The sequence below is a fragment of the Vipera berus genome (genome assembly GCF_964194415.1).
Source record: "Vipera berus genome assembly, chromosome: 3".
Taxonomy (NCBI): Eukaryota; Metazoa; Chordata; class Lepidosauria; order Squamata; family Viperidae; genus Vipera; species Vipera berus.
Window position 1 is genome coordinate 161,774,875 of NC_138204.1, and position 22,406 is coordinate 161,797,280.

Below are 22,406 nucleotides of genomic sequence, written 5' to 3' on the forward strand. Positions count from 1 at the left end.
CTCTGGTGCTGAAATCCAAGCCCACCTTGCTATGAGGCATGTGAAAAAAGGAATAGAACTTGGCCTATGCATTTACCACCATCAACTTGACTAATTTAACTACCCTGCAGATGTCTCTGATACCAATATCTTTTTGTAACAATTATTTTCCAAAGGTCCATCATTTGCAGTTGAGAATTCTTGTTTCTTTGTTGCTTGTTTCATAAGGTAACATTAAGAAAGGGATGCATTTGTTGGGGTTAAATCTAACATTTTATTTCCTTTGACCAAATAGCACATTTTTTTAAAAAAAAAACCAATATAATATAGGTAGTCCTCGACTTATGACTATATTTCAGCCCACAAATTATGATGCTAAGTGGGAAATTGTTAAGTGAGGTTTGCCTCATTTTATGACTTTTCTTTTGCCATATTTGTTAAGTGAATCACTGCCCTTGCTAAATTAGTAAGACCGTTGTTAAGTGAATCTGGCTTTTCCGTTGATTTTGCTTGTCAGAAGGTCACAAAAGATGATCACATGATCCGTGGACACTGCAACCATCATAAATATGAACCAGTTGCCAAGCATCCGAATTTTGATCACGTGATTATGGGGATGCTGCAATGGTTGTAAGTGTGGAAAACGGTCATAAATCACTTTTTTCAGTGCCGTTATAACTTTGAATGGTCACTAAATGAACTGCTGAAAGTTGAGAACTACCTGTGTAATGGAAATAATTAACATTTTGAGGTACGCTGTGGGATATAAAATTGTCCTCTTGATACAGGAGCTTATCTTATATTAGACTATGGTTAATTGCACAGGTTTCTTTATTAGTGGTATGAAATTACCCAGCATTTAACTGAACTCCAATCAGAAAATTAAGTCTGAATCTGAGGGTACATTCAGGTAGACTTCTATATAGCCCCATTCCTTTTGATATTTTGAAAGGTCCTTAAAACCTGGTTATGTGACCAGGCCTGGGTGTCCTTGTTGTTGTTGTTAGCTGCGAAGTCGTGTCCGACCCATCGCGACCCTATGGACAACATTCCTCCAGGCCTTCCTGTCCTCTACCATCTTCTGGAGTCCATTTAAGCTCACGCTCACTGGGTGTCCTATGAACTGGAAATATATCTAGGTGGCATCCTTGTTGAGGGAGGTATTTTTATATCCTTTAATTATGGGTTGCATTTTTTTAAGGATATCTATAATTTGTTATAATAGCATTTTCTGTTTTTATTTTCTAGCTTGCTATCTATTGTTATACACTGCCCAGAGTCTCCTTGGGTGGCTATGTAAATTTGATTAACAAATGAATACAGTTGGAATATAGGCATCGCCTATACTGTATACAGTTCTCCTGTTGGTGTTATCTTAAATTCCAATGCAAGTTGCTGGTTGCCTAATCTTTGTATTTGATGTAATCATCTTGCCCTTCAGATGTTACTTCCTTATTTTTTAAAAAAAAATAATACTTAGAATTAGAACTAAACAATCTCTGTTAAATTTTTAGTTCCTCATAATAAAAAGGTAAATGCAAATCATAAAAGGACAGTTTTTCCTATCTTAAGATTGGTTCTTGAAAAGGACAAACTGTATGTTTTTCCATTAAAAGGGTAATACAGACAAACACTTAAGCCAAATAAAAGGAGAAGTCATTTCCGTTATTTTTTTTCAGAATCCCAACTGAATGAATAAAGCATTTTAAGTGTTCTAAAATAGTTAGTTTTACATGAACAATCTCAAGCCATTATGTGATTATTTTCATTCATATTCTTTGATTTTTGCTTTTTTAAAAATCACAGAAAACATTGCAAAAGAACTTTAATTATAAAGTATTCTTAATAATTATAAAAAGTCAAGACTATCTAACTATAATTCTACTAGTTGTTTATTTAAATAAGCACTTACATCTTGCTATGCTTATGAATGTTCCAAAGAGACAAACAATTAAAATACTCAAAAAAAACTATTTTTTTAAAAAAATGGAAAATAAGACAAAAGTAATCCCAAAGGTCCTTTCCCCCCCCCCTTCAAATGGCAACTAGACTTTGTTTTTGGCTTGAAGATGCTTCATTTCTCATTCAAGAAGCTTCTTCAGTTAGACTTTGAGTATCAGAATCAGTTTGATCAAAGAATGACCTAAAATTTATTCAGAGGTTCTAGTTTAGAATTGTGGTATTTTCAGATCATATTAAAAAACTTGCAGAGGAAGAGGGAATAATGGAAGGAAATATAGATGTATAGTACATATCTAAGAGAGAATAGGGGAGTTGCTTGTTAACTTATTTTAAGAAATAGCAGCTAAATCCAGAACTAAGGGCAGAAATGATATGTAGATCTACACCTGATGAAATTTCAGAATGATAAGCATTTGGGCTAGGAAATTGTAATCTCATTTATTACAACTACTCAGTCAATATCTACCTCTTTTCCAAAAGTACTATAAACTGGAAATAAACCAAACAACAAAATTGTAGAGTGAAAAAGAAATATTTTTTTTCTTACCAAAAAAAAAATCAAATTGGGATTTTCAACTTCCAGTCATAAAACTTTTTACCTTGTTATCCACTTCTTCCTGGTCTTAGAGTTTAGAGGAATATAATAATTTTGAATAGTTAAATGCTTAAACTCTTACCTAAATTATCTTTTCAAGTAAGATTAACTGAATAGCCTATTGGAGTCATATTATTTGAATTATATATTCAAAATTCCAAGTAGTTTATACATCCTGAAAAAAATGTTAAAATATGTTGGATCTCCTGGGTTTTATTTGAATGCATAATTTGCCCTAAATAAATGCCCTGACTCTTGTAGGTATTAACTGAGTTGCTTAATCATCTGGGAAATGATTTTTTTTGGAGTGAAAAAGAAAATTACTATAATTGTACCACACTTTGTCTTTATGTACATATTATAAATTAACTTTATAATTAGATTTATTGTAAATTAACTTTAACTGAAAAAGAAAGATTTTTTTTAAAAAATAATGAGCATGTAAAACATAATTTTGGTGGGGAGGGGAGGAGAGGAATAAACATATATTCAAATATTAAATGTTTATTACATTTGAAAATTACATTTCATACCTCTTGACTGCATAGCTTTACCAATAAATGGTGAATTAATTTTAGTAATCCTATATTCCAGTTCTTAAAAATAAGCCAGATTGATTGCATATTAGTTGCCTTACCAACCAGTGACAGAACTAATTGTTTTAAAATAGTTCAACATGAGAACAAGAAATACTGTAACAAATACCCTAGAATATTTTGTTTGAAACAATATCATATTTACTACACAATCTTTCTCATATAGCACAGCAAAAGATTTCAGAGAATTAAGTTACCTGATTGCATAATTTCATATTAGCTTCCATTTTATGCTACATAAATACTCAAAAGAAATTATTTATCCAAAGGACAATTTTCTGATATTATATGTATTTATAGCATGTTGGCACAATGGACAATTCTCACAGACGGGTGTTGAAATTATTTCCAGAAACTCTTTCATCTTTCTTTTTAGTGAATAATCAATCTTTTACTTTACTATTTATTTAATTGTTCACTAGTAGAAAGGTAAAGTAGAAGGTAACAGCTGCAATTTTTGAATACTTTCTTGCATAGGCCTTAGTTCCACTGATTTCAGTTGAGTATATATCAGAGCAAATTGTACCATATTGTGCTTTAATTCACTTAAGCAATTAAGGAAAAAGTGTGGCTTTATACATTTGTCTAGCTTTCAGCTCACAAATCATCTTGATAGTTAAGCTAATTTAAATATAGGGCAATTCATTGTTATATAGTGCTTCTCTGAATGCCTTAAGCAAAGACCCATCTGTGCAAAAGGATTTGAGATTAACATATATTCACTCAATTATTTACAAAACTTCCTTCCTTCCTTCCTTCCTCCCTCCCTCCCTCCCTCCCTCCCTCCCTCCCTCCCTCCCTTCCTTCCTTCCTTCCTTCCTTCCTTCCTTTTGTTTTTGAAGTCATAAAGGATTTTTTTTCTGTTTAATTTCTGTAAGCTATATTATAGCAATAATCAAACACAGAATGTGCCTGAATTAATATTTGCGGTTGTCAAGATTGTACTCAATCATTTTTGAATCATTTCTTATATTATCATTACTGAAGATTCTTTATAACATGATATATAAAAATATGCAAAACACATTGTTTTTATTGTGATTATTTTAGTGTGTCATATGTCATATATTAATGTGGAATAGTCTTGTATATAATACTTTTTATTAAAATCTAAACTGAATATCACAATGTTCCTTAGAAAAGATTTTTGAAGATAAAGAGAACTTTTAACATTAGAAAAATTATAATTTTATATTATTTTTTTATATTGTCTTTTATACACTGCCCTGTAAACCGCCCTGAGTCCTTCATAAATAGGGCGGTATAGAAAAATAAATAAATAAATAAATAAATAAATAAATAAATAAATAAATAATAAATAAATAAATAAATAAATAAATAAATAAATAAATAAATAAATAAATAAATAAATAAATAAATAAATAAATAAATAAATAAAAAGCTATTGACTTTCCATTCTGTTGTTCTTTTTTATTTTTGTTTTCTTCTGATTTAGTAAACCCAAAACAAATGTCAGAAGTAAATGTTTATATTAAAGTCCTTGATGCAAATGAATATGAACCAGAATTTGCAGAATACTATGAGACGTATGTGTGTGAGAATTCAAGAGCTGGGCAGGTAAGACTAACATTGTTTCATAAATAGTATTAAAATTCTCCTAAAATCTACCAGTGTTTCTTTCTTCTGCTTGTAGGAAATTTTGTAAGACTTTTTTTGTTCATAAATGCATCTGGAGTAAATTCTTTCAGCTGTCACTATTGACTTATCTAGTTATAACATTGTTCTTTGTTTCTTCTACATCAGAAATGCAAGGAGAGGCTTTGTCCTGACCTCAGGTTTCTTGTATCTTCATAGCCATATATTGTTGTGTTTGTCTTTCCAAAATGGATGTATGCTAGGATTAAAAATGAAGTATTACCTACCAAAAAACCCCCACTGATTTTTATCCTCTACTTAGCTTTCCTTTACCTCTCTCTATGCTTTATCCTTCACTGTTGTAAAGTGGGCATAGATAAGAAAATAAAATAGTATTGAGAAGCTGCAATCCTCATCTCCAAGACATGATCTGATCTGCATTGTCTTTTATCTCCAATTTAGGGTTACTGGATTTTAATGTCAGCAACTTGCAATGCTGGCTTAGCTGTTCATATAAACTGTAGTTTCTTTGGGGACTTCCAAGTGCTAAGTTCTGCTTATGGAAAAAATAATAATCCTCCCACCAATTAATGATGGGACTGAATTTGACCTGTCATAAATAGCAAATGTATCTGCAGAATAATCATTTTGTTTTAGTTTTCATTTCCTGGTCAAAACCGAGCACTGATTGGCTAAGACATCTATCCTCACCTGTGGGTCATAATTTGATTGGTTCTTCATTCTACGCAAGACTAATAAACCTGTAGAGTAGAGATGTTCTTAGAATCTTAATAATTTTAAGAATCAAAATAATTCCATCCTCTACTTGAAATATTAAATTATATTACCTAGGTAATAGAAATCCTCACAGTTTGATGTAATTTGCCTCCAGCAAAGCTTTATTTCTGTGTATCTGTGTCTTCAGTTGATAAAGTCATAGTATTATATGATTAAGAATAATGATTTCCATGTTTTTTTAAACATGGTTTACCTGGGAGGGCTGATAGTATCAAAACAAGAATGTGTGTCATCATACCATCCAACAAATTATATGGTAATGCAACTGCACCATGATGTCTGACATTTGAATCATCATCATGCTTAGCATGATATGACACACATGTTGATCTCTACACCGTGCATTTCTAATAAGCAGGCATTGCCATTATCTAATTGGAGCATGCTGACTATGAGAGAAGATTCTCTCACAGTTAAGAAACCATTAACTGTATGCATAATTTAGCAGATGAGCAAGAATATCATTTGTTTTGTGTGAATAGGTCAACCTCCCCACAAGTCCGTAATTTTAATTTTAACCATACATTCCTATTTAGATTTTCAAGATAGGATGGGACAATAAGGATATGTGTGGTTATTTTATTGTTGTATAACCTCCAGAGTTGTATTTTTACAAGTTGGACAGCCATATAAATCTTTAAATAAATAAATTAGTATATAAACTGACATCAGGAATAGAGCCAAAAAGGATAAGATGGTTGCTAGAGTAGTTTGAGCTATCACCTCTTTTCTATGTACACAATATCCTGATGCATGTGCAAAGAGATAGACCTTCAGTTGTTTTGATAAAACTGCTAAGTAGCCTTTTACTTTTTACTGCTATTCTATTGCATGAATTGATGAAGAATAGTCAATGGGAAGAAAAACTATGCATTTCCTTTCTATAATATTCTTGTCCCATGTTAAATGTCAAAGGAGAAGATAGGAGAGCAGTATTTCAATTCTGTTTCTACAACTTGGTCATTCTCCTGAAAGACACAGAACTTTAGTGCAGTGTTTCTCAACATTAGCAAGTTTTAAATGTGTGGACTTCAACTCCCAAAATTCCTCAGCCATCCATCTTAATGTTCTCAAGATTCAGAAACATTGCTCTAAATGCAGGTGTAGGCAACCTTGGCTCTTTTATGACTCGTGGACTTCAACTCCCAGAATTCCTGAACCAGCTATGCTGGCTCAGGAATTCTGGGAGTTGAAGTCCACAAGTCATAAAAGAACCAAGGTTGCCTACCCCTGCTCTAGTGCATGGAAAAAATAATCATATACATCATTTATGGGAAAGCAGAACCTAAGTGGGGGTGGGGAGTCACAGAACAGATTGTCAATTACATTGCATGTGATGCTTGAAGGACTGAGCCGGATATCACAATATGAGTATCACATCTTGATATGGAATAGCTGCAGATAACCTTTAGTATCAAAATTCACTTGGGATTAAAAGAATTTTGTAGACACACTAAATTGATTAATGATAGCTCTGCATTTGAAGGCATAAATCTTTTGCTGTCAGTGGCCAAACACTAGCCAGTCTAATTAAACTTTGCAATTGCCCTTGATTTTGTCCCCCCTTGTATCAAAAAGAACTGTTAAAATACTTCTGTTAAAGGAGATGGAAAGATGTCCTTTGGATGTCATAGCTTGCGGAACATGAAGCACCAAGCAGTCTCACTTCTTATTCCTTTGCTTAATGTCAGACCTGAAATAGTAGGGCAGGTAGGTCACCCCATCTACAGAAAGGCTTCAGTTTGCAGATAAATTCTATTGCCTTCAAAAATGCTTCCTTCCCAAGCAGTATGCCAGAATGGCAGCAATTTATCAAACAATACAAAAGGGGACCAAATTGATCTAAGGTATTACAAAGGAAAGAATTGGACTCTGTTAGAATTATAATGACCTGGAACTATACAGAAAAAAAGGATTGGAAAGTTCTGCTTCAAATCTTTCAGTAGAAAAATAATGTGAAAAGCAAATGCTTGAAAATGCTTTCCTGTTTAGCTATTATAGATAAGACTAAGCAGGAAGAAGTACTATACCATTGTCTTTGCTAGAACTGATTTTTTTAAAGGGGGATAGGGCATATTGCAATTTTTGCTTTGTATTAATATTGCTTCCACTTTTGTTCCTGCTCATATAGAATTAGGATATACAGATGACTATAAAACTAGCCCATGTTAGTTTTACATTGTTATTTATTTCCAGTAGATTGCTTAAAAATGAAAAAGTTACAAAATGTATTTTATACTGGATATATATATATATATATATATATATATATATATATATATATATATATATATATATATATATATATATATATATATATATATATATATAATTTTGTACATATTTTGTGCAAAAAATCATATTTACCCATCATTTGTGCATTTTCTACAGAAATGGGAAAACTGTTTTGCCAAATGTCTTTGAAAACATTCTGGTGACTAATGTTATACCTTGAAGATATGGTTTTTGTTTGTTCAATCGCAAGAATCACATCCAGCTGAACACAAATCATTGAATTTATTTTCCCATATTTGTACATATTTAATTTGAAGATCATCTGTGGATTGAATTTAATATGGCAATTTACTCAATTGAATGTATTGTAAAGTGGGTGAAAGTGTGCACTTTCAGTCAGAAATGGTAAAACAACACTTATTTATCTAGCACTTAACATCATTCAGCAATTATAATAAAAATGAAGCCTACTGACTTGACATAAGCTCCCTTTCAAAAAATATCCTAAATATTATAAACAATAACAATTTAAGTCAACTATTTTAATGCATCTAATGGAGGAGCTTTCTGAATAAGTGAAAACCATGTTAAAAATTCACTTTATTGACCTCTCCCCCACATATATAAACAGCTTTCCTTCCCTGAATTACTGAGGGAAGAACAGATAAGAAAAATGCAATAATGCAAGAAAAAATGAATTGAATAAACACAATATTCAAATGCATAGAAGTCTATCAAAGAACTATCAGAACAATGTTTGGAATATATGTAGAATTCTCTAGAAATGGAGCATATCAAACTTCCATAATCAAATACTATTACAGAAAGCACCCCATTCATGTAGTACAGTAAGCTTCACTTCATGTTCACTGAAGAACATTATCAATCTCATCTGCCCAAAGGACACTATCTGAATCAAGTTGTTTTTCCTGCCCCAGTACAAAAGGAAGATGTGGTCTCAGCAGCCACCTAAAACCTAGCCATCTTCTATAATAGGGTCAGCTCCAGTATAGAAGAATTGATTCTATATAATTTGCTTTCTGTAAGCATAGGATGATTATTGTCTATGCTAGGGACTATGTAGCTAAGCTGACAGCACTCTGGATATTAGCCTATACTCCAAGGTTATTAGAGCTAGCTTTAAGCATGAACGAAACAATGTGCTGCTTAGGGAGTTACAATCTGAGGGAGGGACTGAACATTTCAGATTCTTTTCCATTTATTACATTTTGTTATAGTATTATATATGAACATCTCCATATGTTTTAGATGATCCTCATTAATTACAGTATGCTTTATTTCTGCATGCATTCATGCTTTCTGATCAAAGAGGGCTGTTTCCCACTGAGCAATGAATTTATGATGCATCTTGGTGGTATTTTTTCTCAAGTTCAGTTTTTTGTTGTTCTACTTACTATGCAGAACCACTCTAGCTTTTCATATCTTAGGGTTTCACCATGTCTAAATCTAGGCCAAATGGTGAGATTACATTATCCTATCTTGCCAAATCAAGTAGCCAGACAGATTTATTTATTTTGGAAGTAGAAATAGAATATCCTTGAAAAACCTTCACTCTTTTCTGGAATTTAAAAACAATTCTGATCACATATTTTTAAAGTGTGGTTCTTTCATAATTCTCCTAATTATCTGCATGATGCATCTATTTGCTCTTTGTGGTGGTAGATATTAAAGCTAGGCCAATCATCCTGTCCAAACTCTTTTCCAAACTTCTGGGGACAATTTCTCCAAATTTGTCTGAGAATACCATTACTGAAAAAGCCTATTCATAGCTTTTCCACCATGATAACTTCTTTTAGGATTTACTGGAAGTCTGAGAAGAATAGAAGCTGATGTGAACTGATGGAGAGACAAGGGCAAAGTAAAGGACAACAGATACAGAGCCATCTCCTTGCTAAATCAGTGCAAAATTCTACTCTAACCATAAAGTGTTTCCAAATTTCTCTACTCTCTCAAAACAATTTTGAATGCAAATTGCCTTTTATCAGACTGAATGACAACTTGTAGAAATAAATGTGGGAAAATGTCTCTAGCCGGCATCAATAGGAATAGCCTTCCCTGAGTGTTAAATTACTATTGCAAACACATAGTCTGTTTAAGCAAATGTTAGGCAGGTGCCCAGTTGTCTTTTTCATTGCCTTGTAGATAATTTCAGTTTTCAGATTAATGAGGCTTGATACAACACAGTTCTTAGCAATTAGATTACGATCAGTAAGTGAACTACATATGCTGAGTTTCCAAAATATAGTGTATCTATATTACTTTTGCATTCTAAACCTTGATCCAAATATGATTAGTGCACTACTGTTGTTTTTAAAATTTGTTTTATGGCATATCCAATCATTTGTTACATTTAAGTAATTAATCTAACACCCAACTGAACACAATGTGAAATATCCAAGACTATAGACGAGTCTGCAAAGTGGGGACTTAACCTTCTTTCATCACCAATTTCCTGACTCAAAACCAGTTGTGTCATTATTTATTCAGTGTCATTAGGTAATGTAAGGACTTGTCCCAACTGGCCCTCTCAGAAAAGTACAACTCTTGACACCATGTGGTTAATCAAAAGAACCTTTAGTGAGAAACTGTGGTTGCAGTAAGGTCAAGAGGAATCTAACGTTCCCATGCAAAGCACCAAGCTATTCTTCCCACTTGGAAACCCAACCTCCCTGACCAGTCCACCAGTAGACAATACAGTGCCGCAAGGGTTGGTTTTTTTTTTGAGAATGCTGAGGTACAGGATAGATAACGGGTCATCCTCAAGGCACAGCAACCTTGGAGTCAAACTGGAACTGGCTGGGAGGGAATCCATTCCATCTCCAAAGATGATCCCCCTCCCTAATTCCCATGCAGTTATGGCAAAATGAAAGCATGCAAAGAATGCTACCCTGGAACCTCCTCCTCCCTCCACCAGAATACCCAAAAAAGGGAACCTGACAGCTACTTTCAGTTAAATACCAAACAGACAATTTACTTTTTCTTCTTATATTGCCAGTAGACACTTTAATTCTGGGGAAAGATGCAAGGAAATCTGGCTGTTTACTAAGCAATTCCCTCTTCCTTTGGCTGTTAGATGCCAAATTAGGAGCATGGAAAGCTGCCAGTGGTCCATCTAATCCTTGGTAGTTAATAATGGCTGGCTGCTGTTCTCTAAGGTTGCCAGGAAGATTTTTTTCCCCAGCTCGGTTTGGAGATGCCAGAAACTGAATCTGGGGTATTTTGCATGGAAATCACATATTCAGCCACTAAACTATGGTTCCACCTCAGGTTTAAGAAATAAGAAAAGTGCCAAAAATATCTTACTATGTACTTCTCTAGATGATTTTTCCCTTTTAATTCAGCCACAACATCAGAATTAATATTTTTAGTAACTCATTGATTTTGCTGAATTCTGTCCCAAATGTGTTATAAATACATGTGCATACCAAATAGACAATAAATACTTCAATGCATGTTTAAATTTAACTGTATCTTGCTTTATGAAATAAAGCTTTCATAGGATCAGTTAAGATATAGGAGACAAAACAGTTCATGGTCCGATCACTTCCTTCTCCAACTGGACTTTCAGTTCACCACCCCCTGCCGCTGGGAGGCAGAGCCGATTAGGTGGTTCCACCCCAGGTGCCTGATGGACCCTGAAAGCTTTCAGATGGAGCTTGGGATATTCCCTGCCTCCCTGGCCCACGACTTGGCCGAGGCCCTAGTTGAAGCCTGGGAGAGGGAGGCTTCTGGGGCCTTGGATCGAGTTGTGCCTTTGTGGCATCTGACCCAGCGCAGACCCCGGGTGGCCCCCTGGTTCACCAAGGGGCTCCGGAAGATGAAGCATCGGAAAAAACGCCTAGAGAGCTGTTGGAGGTCCAGCGGATCCGAATCTGATTGAACACAGCTAAGAACTTATCTTAAGTCTTACCTAGTGGCGATGGAACAGCAAAGCATGTTTACTTTTCCGCTCTCATTGCATCCGCAGATAATTGCCCAGCCACCCTGTTTAGAGTGACCTGCTCCCTGTTTAACCAGGGACCGAGGGATGACCCCTTGCAGGGTAGGGCTGAGGAATTTGTACAGTATCTGCAGGACAAAATTTCTCAGATCCAGACTAGCTTGGACTCTGACTGGGTGGAGTCCGGTGGAGTGGAGGGGGCAGGTCTTGATGATACCATTTGGGGTGAGTTTGACCCTGTGACTCTGGATGATGTGGACAGGATTATGCATAAACTGAGCACTACCACTTGTTTAATGGACCCATGTCCCTCCTGGCTGGTTTCAGCCACCTGGGAGGTGACAGGGGGATGGCTCCAGGCAGTGGTCAATGCTTCTTTGACAGAGGGTGTCTTCCCCTCTGCCTTGAAAGAGGCAGTGGTGAGGCCCCTCCTCAAGAAGCCTGCTCTGGACCCATCCTTGTTTAACAACTACTGTCCTGTCTCCAACCTTCACTTTGTAGCAAAGGTTGTCGAGAGTGTGGTGGTGCGTCAGTTCCCGCAATTCCTGGAGGAAGCGGACTATCTGGACCTGTACCAGTCCAGTTTCAGACCTGGTTACAGTATGGAAACGGCATTGATCACACTGGTAGATGATTTCTGGCAGGCCCAGGATAGGGGTTGTTCCTCTGTCCTGGTCCTACTTGACCTCTCAGTGGCTTTTGATACCATCGATCATGGTATCTTGCTGCGACGGCTTGAGGGCTTGGGAGTGGGAGGCACTGTTTTACAGTGGTTCTCCTCCTAGCTCTTGGGCCACTCATAGTTTGTATTGGCAGGGGGACAGAGATCTACCCCGAGGCCCCTCACTTGTGGAGTGCCTCAGGGGTTGGTTCTCTCCCCCCTCCTGTTTAACATCTATATGAAGCCACTGGGTGAGATCATCTGTGGCTTTGGGGTGAGGTATCACCAATATGTGGATGATACTCAGTTATTCATCTCCACCCCGAGCCAACCCAGTGATGCCCTTGACGTGATGTCCCAATGCCTGGAGGCGGTGCGGGTCTGAATGGGAAGGAACAGGCTCAGGCTCAACCCCTCCAAGACCAAATGGCTGTGGATACCAGCATCTCGTGTTGTCCATCTAGTTCCTTCTCTTTTAATGGGGAGAGGTATTGCCCCCCTCAGAAAGGGCTCGCAACTTGGGTGTCCTCCTGTATTCACGGCTTAATTTGGAAGATCATTTAACGGCTGTGACCAGGCGGGCCTTCGCACAGGTTCGCCTAGTGCACCAGTTGCGCCCCTTTTTGGACCGAGATGCCCTATGCACTGTTACTCATGCCCTCGTCACCTCTCGCCTGGACTACTGCAATGCTCTTTATATGGGGCTGCCCTTGAAGAGCACCCGGAGGCTTCAACTGGTGCAAAGTGCGGCCGTGCAGGTGCTCATGAAAGTATCTCCCATGTTACACCACTCCTGCACGAGCTGCATTGGCTTCTGGTTGCCTTCTGGGTGCAATTCAAGGTGCTGGTAATAACCTTTAAAGCCCTGCATGGCTTAGGCCTGGGGTACTTGCAAGATCACCTGCTGCCATTGTCAACATCCCATCGCCCGGTTCGCTCCCACAGAGTTGGCCTCCTCAGGGTACCGTTGGCCAGACAATGCTGGCTGGCAACCCCCAGGGGGAGAGCCTTCTCTGTGGGCGCACTGACCCTCTGGAACGAATAACCCCCGGAGCTGCGGATGACCCCTGACCTTCGGTCCTTCCGCCGTGCCCTGAAGACTTGGTTGTTCCAACAAGTGGGTCTGGACTGACTATGGTTTTCTAATTAGGTTTTATTGGGTTTTTAATCATCACGTAATTATTGTATTTATTGTTTAATTCTTTTTTTAAAAAAAATATCCTATGTTTTTTAATTTTTATTGTGAGCCGCCCTGAGTCCTCAGGGAGAAGGGCAGCATATAAATTTAAATAATAAATAAATAAATGAATGAATGAATGAATGAATGAATGAATGAATGAATGAATGCCTGACATTTGCTGTCTATAACTATCTATATTCTAATAGGTAAAACACTATCAAAACATGAGCACATAGAAAAGATTAGCACATCTTCATCCTCATTATTTAACCCTGAGAAATGGATGTTTACTTCTCAGTGTGTGATTGCTGGTACAGGAATATATCAAAGGAAGAAAAAGTATGGAAAACATGCACCAACCATAAAACCTATGTTGTGTGTAAAATGTTTCTTTGATCACATCTTTAAAAATTTTTTAAAAAAATCTAAGTATGATTTTAAAAGTCAGTCACTTTAGTGTAATGGATGGAAACTAATAAAGGAGAGAAGAACAATTAATCAGTGGAATGACTTGCTTCCAAACGTTGTGGGTATTCCAACACTGGAGATTAGACAACCATTTGTCTGAAGTGGCATAGGGTTGCCTGCTTGAGCAAGAGATTGGACTAGAAGACCTATAAGGTTCCTTCCTATTCTGTTATTCAACTATAGCAACAGGAAACACTGCTTAGAAAGTCCATGAGAGGAATGCTGAAACAGGAAGTTGGACTGACACCTACTGCAATCCTGGTAGGCTGAATCAACAATTTCATTCATACAGAAGTCTAGTTGTAATTTGCTGATTCAGCCCCATGTCACTAATCCGTAAATGCCTGGGTTCACAAAATATGCTATTCCAAAGCACATTTTCCCATGGGTGATGGGTGAACTAAATGTATATCACTGATGTAATCATAATATTTCTTTTAAGACAGTTACAACAAGAAACATGCACTTCTTAATTACAATAGGACATGATGATAAAGTCAAGGTGTTGCTTGTTTTTAAGGAAAAAAGAGGTAAAACAATTTTAAAACATTGAAATTAATGGAAATATGCCTCCATTTTCTGGTTTAAGTCAAACTAGGTTTTCTAATGCCAACTGGTCAAACATTAAGGGGTGTTTTAAAAAATTGAAGTGAAATGGGAAATTAAAGAATGTTTTCAAAATAGCGTATGAATCGGTAAACAACATCTACTGACAATAGTAGCAGATATTTATTTTTGCAATGGAAATGATGGCTTATTATGGCAATTGTAACATGACATGTTTATAAGATGTGAAATTTATCCCATTTTTAATGCAAACATGCTTATTTTTAATTTTTCTTACAAACTGTAATTTAGTTTGATATGTGTCAGTGGGGATTATCTTCCTTCTTTGAAAACACAGCTGAATGTTCTCATAATCTATTACAATCACAAAGAATCAACAATTCAGCACATGAAACTGTCACAATCTTGGGGTCATAGCTAGTATAATACATCATTTAAGTGATGCCAATGAGATTTGTGCACAGGAAGGAAATAGGTTTTTGGTATTGAAGGATGTGTTCAAACATAGAAAATTATACTTTTCATCTTGAAAAACAAAGGGTAGAATACTTTATTCATTTCCTTTTCTTCTCCCTCTTTGCTGCTTATGAAAACTTTAGTTAACCTTTGCATTGCTGTTCTAAAAGTAATTTGTGTTACCTCAAGAATTTACTGCTTATCTCCTTCCAATCAATACAAAATCAAGTGGCATAATTGTGGGACATTTTTTTTAAAACCAACACTCCTAAGAGAGATTGAACTAAATAATGTGAGTTTGTAGCAGCAGTAAATACATTTCCTGCCCTTTGGAGACAAGCACAATTGTAACCTTGTTAATTGATCGAAATATATTGCCTGCGGTTGTGACCCTTTGAATTAAAAGCCAAGCAATAATCTTTGGCACTAAACACATTGTTTATTGATTTTTGTTTCTAGCTCATCCAAACGATCAGTGCAGTAGATAAAGATGATGCAATGGAAAACCATAATTTTTCATTCTATTTGATGGAAGAGAGCAAAAACAATTCCAGTTTTGAACTTGAAGATAATGAAAGTAGGTATTAAACATGGTTTTGAGATATTTGAATTCACTTTTGTCATTATTAGATTAGAAACAGAAACTTTTATATCAAAGGGGTGTTTCACTTACTTGGAAAAATGGCCTCCAAGGTCATTACCCACCCCGGGTTCTCCCTTCTGCTGATATATCAGCAGCTGTCATGGCTGAGGAATCACAGCCTGAGATACATTTCCTCAAAGGAAAAAAAAGGCCAATTGCCTTTTGGAAAATACCTTTGGGCAAGCATCACCTGGATGACTGAGAATCTCCATAGATTCCTGAGGGCCATTAAAGATCCCTTCTCCATGCACTCTCTCTTGATAGTCCCTTGAAAACTTCTCTTCACTGTGAGCCAATTGAGTAGTCTGTCTTGGCTACTGTCCCTGGCAGCCTTTTTGCCTTTGGGGGTCACCATTGCCATGCATTGTGTCCTTGGTAGTGACATTGCTGCTGGCTGTGGACATTCTTGTAGCCACCCTTATCTTGAGCACTGTTTTGCCTCAGAGTGGGTATGGCTATTGTGGTGGTCCTTAAGAGATGTGGGATGTCTTAGTGGACATCTAGTAATGTTAATAATAGTGTCTTCTGTTAATAAACCTCAGAGTTTCAATGAGGTCTTTAAAAATGGTGTTCAAGGGTCCAGTGATCTATTTTGAGAGATTGTCCACATCATGGTAAATTCTCATTACCTAAAATAATTATCCAGAGGTTAGAAGATCATCAGAGGTGCTATACATTTACAAGCTGACTTGAGTTATTGAAAGAGCTTTGGGTGGAAAATGCTGTGAAGTGTGATTGATAGTGAAAACAGACAACCACACAAGAAATTATCTAGGGAAGAATTACAGGTGACAAGAGAAAGTACCAGCTCTCCCAATATTTTTCCTCTGGTTTGTTATAACCAACATTCTATCTTCTATTCCCCAAATTTATTTGCACTATTTTCTCTAAGCTCTAGGTCATCTCTACTATAAAGTCATAAACTCTGCTCAGTTTTGTTATCCATTGCTTTAAAGTACAAGACTATAATCCCCTGAGGAATTCCTAGCTAAGAAATATCTGTTTTCTCCTGTATTGCTGGGATATTTTTTTTTAAACAGGTCGAATCTTTGTGACTGGGTCATATATGACTTACGATACTGGTCAAGCTGGCTACATGATCTCTGGCTTTCTAAACAGCATCTATTATTAGGCATATTCTTTTAGTAGGCAAGGGTGCAGATAAATCAGTGATAGTAAATTTAGAGCATACAGGTTTCCTACAATACATAAAGAAGCTTACATTATCTACAAGCTGAAGTAATTACCACTAGTAGAAATAACTTTACTTGATCTGAAGCCATCTATAAACCCTCCCAAAATAATTTTTGTGGTACTTTGTACTTTCCTCTGCTAGACATAATCCTTTCATTCATCCTTGGGGTTTTTTTCCCCTGTCCTTTGGCATTGCCTTTTTTTCTCTGCTGGCTCTTCTCAAGAGATAACTTTCCCCCAAGATTAAAGAATGCTTTCTAAAAAGGAATTTTGGCTACTGGTGAATCAGATTACTGATCTGCAACACTGAGCCATGGTGGTGCAGTGGTTAGAATTCAGTACTGCAGGCTAACTCAAAGCTCACTCCAGTAATTCTATTCTGTACAGCTCAAAGTTGACTGAGCCTTCCAGCCTTCCGAGGTCAGTAAAAGGAGAACCCAGATGTTTGGGGGAAATATGCTGAGTTTGTAAACCACTTAGAGAGGGCTGTAAAGCACTATGAAATGGTATATGTCTAAGTGCTATTGCTATATGAATATTATGTTCATAATCTTTGATATGTAGTATATGAGCAGCTGACAGAAAATATAACTCTCATCACTATTATAATTTTGATTAGTAAAGCTATCCTCTAGAAAATGCCCTATAAATCTATTTAGCTATGAAAGGTTTTGGGGCAAGGCACACACCTAAAATTCAAGCTAGGGCAGGGGGAGTGGGGGGGGTGGAGCTGCCCCATATGCTCTGTACCCGCTTACCATTGCAGCCAGGCCTCCTATTAATTGATGGAATCCGTAGCTCAGTTCTTGGCTGCAGAGGCCTTTCTGGAAGGCCTCTGACAGCAAAATGTAGGTCAGGGGATGCTGCATGAATCAATCCAGAACTCCATTCTCAGCTGCAGAGGCATTTCCTTCGGTTGCAGAAGTCGGCCAGCTGGATGGGGCTGTTGGTGCCAGGTGCCTCTTTTGGAGGCAAAAAAAAAAAAAGGCCAGGTCTTATTTTCAGGGAAACATTGTATATAAAATATGAAGGACAAAGAGTTGTAGTCTGTTACATTTACTTTCTTTTTATAGAAAAAAAATCTACACAAGAATGGCTGAAAATAGAGTATTTGGTAGGTCCTCCAAAAAGTTATTAAGATATTCTTGTAATCACTGAAAAGTATAATTGATTAGACTCTTATTTTAACAGCTATTTTATAAATCTGTGGGTCAGGTTCCTTTTTTAAAAAATGCATAGAAACCTATTTGATAGGTTCCTAGTTGCTTTCAAAATATAGCAAATTTTCATATTAAAGATCTTCCTATTATCTGGTAAAGCTGCCAAGTGCTGAGCAATATTAGGAAAGCAGATAGAAAAGCAAAGAGGCTGAATTTAAAATGAAGCAAAGGTGTAATATTAATAAATGCTTAAACTGTATTTGCTAAAATGAAATTAAGGAGAAGGAAATGGAATTCATAATTATACAAGTTTTTTTTAGTTTGTTGTTAATGATGTCATTATGTGGACGGCTTTTCTGTGCTGTGGTGATACGCAACATTTATATGGATTCTGAAAGCTGAAAAGGAATATTATAAAAGAAATACCAATTTTAAAAAAATCTGAAGGGAAAACCTAAGTTGAACAACTGATAAAATTTGCAGCAAAGAAGATCACTAAAGGTAGCCTGAAGAGGCTTAGAAGAAGAGCCATTTCAAATTTAGCTAAAGTGTGCATTGCTCATATTTACTTTGCTAATTATATGAAAGTTCTGGCTAACTGAATAAATCAATAAATCTAACTTCTGAAAAGCTCATGGTGGTGTAAATAAGAAGTGACCTATTCACCTTTGGACTTGATTAAAATGTCCCATAACAAAATATGGTGTCTCACACCCATCCTATTTAAGTATGATTTCCTAAAGGACTATTGATATTATATGGGTAAAATGTGTACTTTGTTATTTATATGTAGCCCTGATTTGGGCTTTTAGTTAATATACAACTCAAGAATAAGCACACCAGTAAATCCTCTAAGTTCAGCGGTTAGTGTTGCCATTGTGCATGATAGCATCCTGCATACTTCATTACTTGTAACCTATGTACAGTACATGTCCAAATATTGCTTCATAGCCGTGCAGCAATAATATGATTTATCAAGGCACTTCATGTTGTTTTTGGGCCTCCTCCATCTTGTATAGAAGCCAAATGAGGCAGACAGAGTAATGGAAAAGGAATGGAAGAGTCACTTTGTTCTTTAGAAACAAAACACAATTGTGTTATTGAACAAAGCAGCTTTGAAGGAGTACTTTGCTCTAAGTACTGTCTTTTAAAGTCTGCATAGATTTATTAGTGTTATGCCATTTTATAAGTTACCCCAGGTACTCATAAATAAATATAATATTCAAGTCCAGTTTAAAGCATTTTCAAAAGCATATTTTTAAAATAGTAATAAAACATAAAATTTTAAGCTCAGAAATTCAAGCTTAACAAAGATATCATATGTTTAAAAATGTCTATATGAAATTCTATGTATTCATCAAAAACAATGGTGACACCAACGACAGTGTCAGATATTGTGGGAAATAATGTAATAATTGCAAAAAGAAATATTTTATACAATTCCTCTTCCCAGAGAAAGTCTAGAACTGTTAGATACTGCAGAAACAAAAAAATCTGGTTTTTGTTATATCTTTTATTTTTTTACTATCAACGTATTGTTAGAATTTATTAGAATACAAATTTGCATTTTTGTTCAGTTTGAAAAGTTAAAAAAATGACATTCCAAATTTTGTAATTGTTATTTTGCACAAAAACTGATTTGTTCATAAACAGATTGTTTTTGTTTTTGTTTTTTGTTTAATTATTATTTTACAGATAACACTGCCAGGATCCTTACTACAAGAAGTCGATTCCGTCATTCTGAACAATTTCTTTATCCCTTGACCATACTAATTGTGGACAATGGAATCCCTGCTCTCACTGGCACCAGCACTTTGACCGTCACTGTGTGTGATTGTAATGAAGAAGTTAGCCTTTTGTCCTGTAGATATGGAGCATTCCTGATTTCAATGGGGATTAGTGTACAAGCTTTAGTTGCTATTGTGGCTTGCCTACTCATAATATTAGGTAATTTTTTTCCCTTCTGTTTTATGCAAAATACATCACTGCTACATTTTTACTGATTAGACCAGGGGTAGGCAACCTTGGCTCTTTTAAGACTTGTGGACTTCAACTCCCAGAATTCCTGAGCCAGCTGGCTGGCTCAGAAATTCTGGGAGTTGAAGTCCACGAGTCACAAAAGAGCCAAGGTTGCCTGCTCCTGGATTAGACCATGCTGCGTATTTTGGTAGATGATAAAATTATGGCTTGAAGCCAGAATATGATAAAATAAATTAAACCTCTGAGCTCTTCTGCCCCTTTTTCTTATTAGTATCCTGTGCCCCACCCCACCCCCAAAACACCCCATCCTGTGGAAAATAAGCAGGATGGCTGTGAGACTGGAAGAAAGAGAGAAGGAAAAATTGTAGAAAACTGCTGGAGAAAGATAGATTTTGCCCAAAACACTCCACAATGACCTTGGTTTGATTTTCTGAATTTGACCTCTTCGCTCATCTCTTCCCCAGCTAACTCAAAATGTTCACCACTGTCCACAGTTCATTAAAGCTCATTTCAGTGGACACTGGGGGCTGGTCATGAAAAAAAAAGAAATGGAAAGTCAATGTTAATCTCCTTTGTGCTACAGAAGGATATCTAGCTTCAATATAATGTATCAATTATTTTTAGACATTTTCATCAGTCACACTACTTAATCTAAACAGCTGTTTGCATATTACTTAGATTATCAGTTGACACCTAAAAATATGGCCTCATTCCATCACAGACACAATTTAACTAATCACATAGCTAGCTAGGATTTGCATGTTTATTTTTTGCAGAGTTACCAAATATTTGTTAATCTTTTTCTTCTGTTTTGTTTCCTTGCTTGCCAGTATTTGTTTTAGCAGTTGTGGCTTTGAAGCACCAAACAAAGCCAACAGCATTTCACGAGAAAGGAGAAATATTCAGAGAGAATATTTTCAAGTATGATGATGAAGGAGGTGGAGAACAGGACACTGAGGCTTTTGATATTTCTGCACTGAGACCACAAACTGTTCTGCGACAACACAAGCCACGAAGAAATATTACAACAGAAATCCAGAGTCTTTACAGGCAATCTCTTCAAGTTGGTCCTGAAAGTGCAATATTCCGGGAATTCATCAATCAAAAGCTAGAAGAAGCCAATTGTGACCCAAATGTTCCTCCTTATGATTCCCTCCAGATTTTTGCTTTTGAAGGAACAGGTTCATTGGCTGGCTCCCTTAGTTCATTGGAATCAAACTCAGCAGGATCACTTATGGATGACAATTATGATTACCTTGTTGAACTAAGACTTCAAGTCAAAAGTTCAGGAAGCAAGAATAACTGCAGTTTGGCAGAATGTTGAAGTGTTAAGAAGTGCTAATATCAAAAGAGTGGGAAAGAATTGGAAGGGTGATTAGGATAATCTGAAAAATCAGAAGACAAAGAAATTGATGGCTCTGTCAAGCACTGTTAAACTCAGCACAAATCTTATTGCTGACACATCCTTTTCTTATTATCACAATTGGGGGAAAAATGTCAGCACATGGGAATAAGAGATCCACTACATACAGTCTTAAAAAGGAGATTCTGAAATAAATAACAAATTGTGCTACTCTCAGATTATCTTTTGGGCCTTAGCAGGCACAGAGATATTTTATTTTTCAAAAGCCTTATTAAAATCATGAGTAGAAACTGTATTCTCTAAGAAAGTTTTCAGCAAAAGAAAGACATTAGAGTGCAGAATTTTAATTTTTGAACTATTTACAAAACTGTAGATATATTGACTGTAGTTTAATTATCATCATAGTAAACTAATATATGCACACACACTTTGTTTTATAATATAAATGCAATTATTTGGAATTATATATGTATGAATTTAGAAATATGAACAATACTGTGGGTGAACGAGAAACCTGGAGGAAGATCAAAATAATATTCCCAACTCAAACTTTCTATAGTTTCCTATAGTTCCCTTACGTCTCATAGCTTTTTCCCCAGATAAATTAACCAATTTACTATTACACATAAATTAGCATTTGATTGTTTCTTATGTCTCTGCATATTCTTTAGAATATAAATTATTCTATTTTTCTAAAACACACTAGAATAAAAGCATGATTTGTTAATAAATTTTGTGGGATCACTGCACTGGAATTAGAGATTGAACAGTTGCAAGATATTTGAATTTGTGATTCAAGAATCAGGTAAAATAAGTTATTCAAACTTGTTTAAGTTTTAATATTTGATTAAATTTTAAAAGATTGACTATGAAGTATTATGGGAAAATATTAAAATATTTGTGACTGCTACTCTTGGTAAAATAGGATGAAAATAGAAAAAAATGTAGCACCTATATAGGATGTTAACTAAAGTGCTACTTACGTAGCTTCAAGAATTCCACCATAATCAAA

The 22,406-nt window shown here is 35.9% G+C and overlaps 1 protein-coding gene across 1 annotated transcript in view; it reads left to right on the forward strand.

Moving 5' to 3' along the window:
• LOC308665629 (cadherin-19-like) overlaps positions 1 to 21,605 on the forward strand; it is an 89,782-nt gene extending 68,177 nt beyond the window's left edge. The window contains exons 9-12 of the mRNA XM_081323707.1: positions 4,589 to 4,710; positions 15,514 to 15,631; positions 19,747 to 19,998; positions 20,862 to 21,605. Coding sequence (XP_081179833.1) covers positions 4,589 to 4,710; positions 15,514 to 15,631; positions 19,747 to 19,998; positions 20,862 to 21,355 — 986 coding nt within the window. The 3' untranslated portion in view covers positions 21,356 to 21,605. The remainder of the gene's footprint in view (positions 1 to 4,588; positions 4,711 to 15,513; positions 15,632 to 19,746; positions 19,999 to 20,861) is intronic.
• Positions 21,606 to 22,406: the final 801 nt, after the last annotated feature.